At 33.7% G+C, this 3,352-nt stretch overlaps 1 protein-coding gene across 1 annotated transcript; it reads right to left on the bottom strand.

Moving 5' to 3' along the window:
• Nucleotides 1-2,518: 2,518 nt before the first annotated feature.
• On the bottom strand, nucleotides 2,519-3,058 carry LOC127872420 (uncharacterized). The gene has a single exon (XM_052415751.1). It carries the CDS (start codon nucleotides 3,056-3,058, stop codon nucleotides 2,519-2,521), a length of 540 nt encoding a protein of 179 aa, XP_052271711.1.
• Nucleotides 3,059-3,352: the final 294 nt, after the last annotated feature.

The raw sequence follows: 3,352 nt of genomic DNA, 5'->3' as shown, positions 1-3,352 counted from the left end.
GAGTTGCTTCTAATATTATGCAATAGCGAACAACTTCAGGGCCTTCAGCGCTTTGATTTTTAAAAATGCCTTCAGTATGATACAATTCGCAAATGCGCAGATCGTTTGATGTACACGTTATTTATAACCGTTCTTGAAACTGTTTACATTAATATATCCCCAAAAATATGCACCTTTAGATCTACTGACATGCTAACAAAATCCCACTAACTGGTATGTTAAAAACCAGACAGTAGTACATAACTTTTATTATGAATGATTCTCGAAAGTTGTAAGGTTGGTGTCATGTGTTAGTCTAAACGTTTGAATGAAAAAGTTTGTGTCAACTTCTTAGTTAATTATAATTCCAATTTTGTTATTGCCTTGACTAGATCAATTGTCTAACACAAAACGTGTTTTCGGTTTACACATTTTCAAATTTTAGTTGAATATGTATTCGAGGAAAGTAAATATTACTAACGTTTTCAGTTTTTAGCAATTCTTTCTGATATAGAGTCACACTTTTATACATAATCAGATACCTGTTAACGACCGTAGCTGTTGAGAAAAGTACTGTATATTTCTGTTTCTTTTTAATTCAGGTTCATGCATCAATCGCTTAATCTAACAAGCCTTAAGATCATCCATCTATATCAATCATTTCAATCAACGATTCTTATATTTTTATTATTATTTGATTCCGTTCAATCCTGTCGGGTTTGTCATTCCATAAATAATTAAGCATTTTAATGACTATTTTAAAATCTTTAATTTGACCATGATGTGGTCTTTTTAAAACTGTTATGTATTTGTAAGTTTTGTCACTTAAAGGATTTGAAAACTGCAACTTTGTCTTATCTGTGAAAAATTATATTTCATTTCCGTTTAAGTTAACAGTGTTAATATTCCTGAATGATTTGACATACATGTATAGTGTAGTAGCTGTTACATCAGTATTGTTGTTTAAGTGTATATCGTTTTCACAGTTCCAAACTTCATATTAGTGCACACTTTAATATTTCTATGTATAAATGCACCTACCCGCAAATTAATTACAGAGCACTCTTAGTGGTGAATTGTTCAAGGGTGACAAATAAATGTTCAAATGATCTGTGACTATCGTCAATAAGTAAACAGACGTCATCTGCAAATAATGTTCGTTTGAGGTAGTTGTTGCTTATGTTTATTCCCTTAATAATTGTTTTTTTTCTTATTCAATCAGCTAGTAATTTAATGCGTATGAAAAACACCCTTCCTTACCCACTTTAAGTAACACAAGATTTTACAACACAGTGATAATAAAAGCTTCACAAAATGTATTGGGCATTTTCTGAAACCCATGATGTCAAATTACATTTTTACATCAAAATAAGGTCTATGCATTCAAAGTTTTTTGAATATAATAAACCTATCTGTACTTTTTTGTTATATTCGTTTACATAATTGATGACTTCGTTCAAAATGTTTATGTACCTCCATTATATCTCAATTTTATTAATTCCGTGTGATCCGTGTTTATAAGTTTTTGAAAAAAATGTTTTATTTTATATGGTACATAATTATTTGACATTTTCTTTTCAACATTTCACATTGACTGGTCGCAAACTATAAAATAATTTCTTAAAGGCTATGAGAATATCTATGGGAAGAATTCATATAAGTGTTAAGTTACTTGTTTTCTTATCTATTTTTGTTTAAATGTAATTCACATGTCATGTTTAAAGTTTCATAATAATAAAATACTGTTTAAAGTGTTTGAACCAATGTTACCGTGAAAATACGCGATAATACTCATTCGAACCCGGAACCTTTCATAACAGCATAGGTATTTACGTAGTTGCTTTATTTGCAAATGTAAGATGATCTTTTATTCTTCTGTTGACTTTATTGAATCAAGGAAAACATCTAGTTTACATTAAAAAACGGACTAATACTCATTTTGTCTATAATACACAAGCATCACAGGTAAATGAAAATACAAACGAGTTTGTGAAGAATTCAAGTATTTTGTAAACATTGATACGTTAGATACACGACTATGATTAAATAAACGTCATTGAGCATAGGGTTTAAAGTTGCTCTTATGTTATTAGAAAACGATTTGAAAAACCCGATAATATTTAGGAGTAAGTTCGGAACATTTTATCCGCAACTATATATCTTATATTGATGTATTTTCGGTAGATTGATGTATTTTCGCTTAACATTTGACCAATCATTTCCGTATGTCTGCGACCAATGGTGGACAGTACACGTGAATCGGAAATGGTTTTTTTATACTCCGCGGTTTTCGTCGACGTAGTTCGTTGCAGCCTCGTTTCAGAATCGACGAATCATTTGATAATTTGAGGCACAATTTTATAAAACCTTTTTCATTAAAACCGATAGTACCGAGTGTACCGGGATATTCATGAAAAAGTGCGTGTTAGGTATATAGACAGCGTTATCGTCTGTTTCATCCATCATGCCTTTGTACAAATACGGCGATTGTCCTGTAGAAGAGACACTAAATTTATAAGCGACAGCTGCCGTGAAGTTGTTATATGATGAAATTCGTTGTTACCAAACAGGGACCGGCGACGTCAAGCTGCTCAAACAAGGCCTGGGACGCTTGCTGATTGTCAATCATGTGCTTCAAGAAGGGATGCCTCGGTCTTGACATCATAATCGCGTTGTTCAGCAGGAAGGGGCTCTTTAACCGAAATTCGCTGTGTTTAAAAATGTCCAACGGGAAAATGACGGCGTACTTCCGAGTCACCGGGTCAAGAGGTCGTAGGCACTCAAAATCTATATCAGCATAGATTCCACCGAATTCATACAGAACAAAGTATCTGAGAGCGTCCGCCTTGTTTATGTTGTTTCTGTAATTGTCCCAAACCACTAGGAAGTCTGGATACATAGCCTGTATCAATTGTCTGGCAGTCTCGTCGGTCCAAAAGATGTACTTCCAGTTTGGATTGAAACGCATACAAGACTGTACATTCTTCTGGAAATCCATCGGTATAGCCTCGGTCTTGTAGGTCTGGTGGATGATGTGGGGAATTCTGGGAGAGGACGATGATGATGGGAAATCGTACATTACTTCTGGTTCAAAATAAGGTTGATGGAGTTCAAAATGAGGTAACCCAGAAGTAGGTGCTGAAATACAGAAGCAAATACACATTGATTAAGACATCAACATTAATTAAAAATTGCTCCATGGAATGCAGTACAAACACTCACAGAACTGACGGATTATCTTTAATGATGTTTTGGCAACGACTGTCACCTCGTTAAAAAACATTTTAGGTACATGTTGCATGTCCTCTCATTGAAACAAATGTTATGAACTGTTTTACCCGTTGTGCTTTTGAAATTTCAAATGACTCACTTC

Source organism: Dreissena polymorpha, chromosome 3, assembly GCF_020536995.1.
Source record: "Dreissena polymorpha isolate Duluth1 chromosome 3, UMN_Dpol_1.0, whole genome shotgun sequence".
NCBI classification, from domain to species: domain Eukaryota; kingdom Metazoa; phylum Mollusca; class Bivalvia; order Myida; family Dreissenidae; genus Dreissena; species Dreissena polymorpha.
The sequence above is the reverse complement of the archived record's forward strand: the minus strand, read 5'-3'. Positions and strand labels throughout refer to the sequence as shown.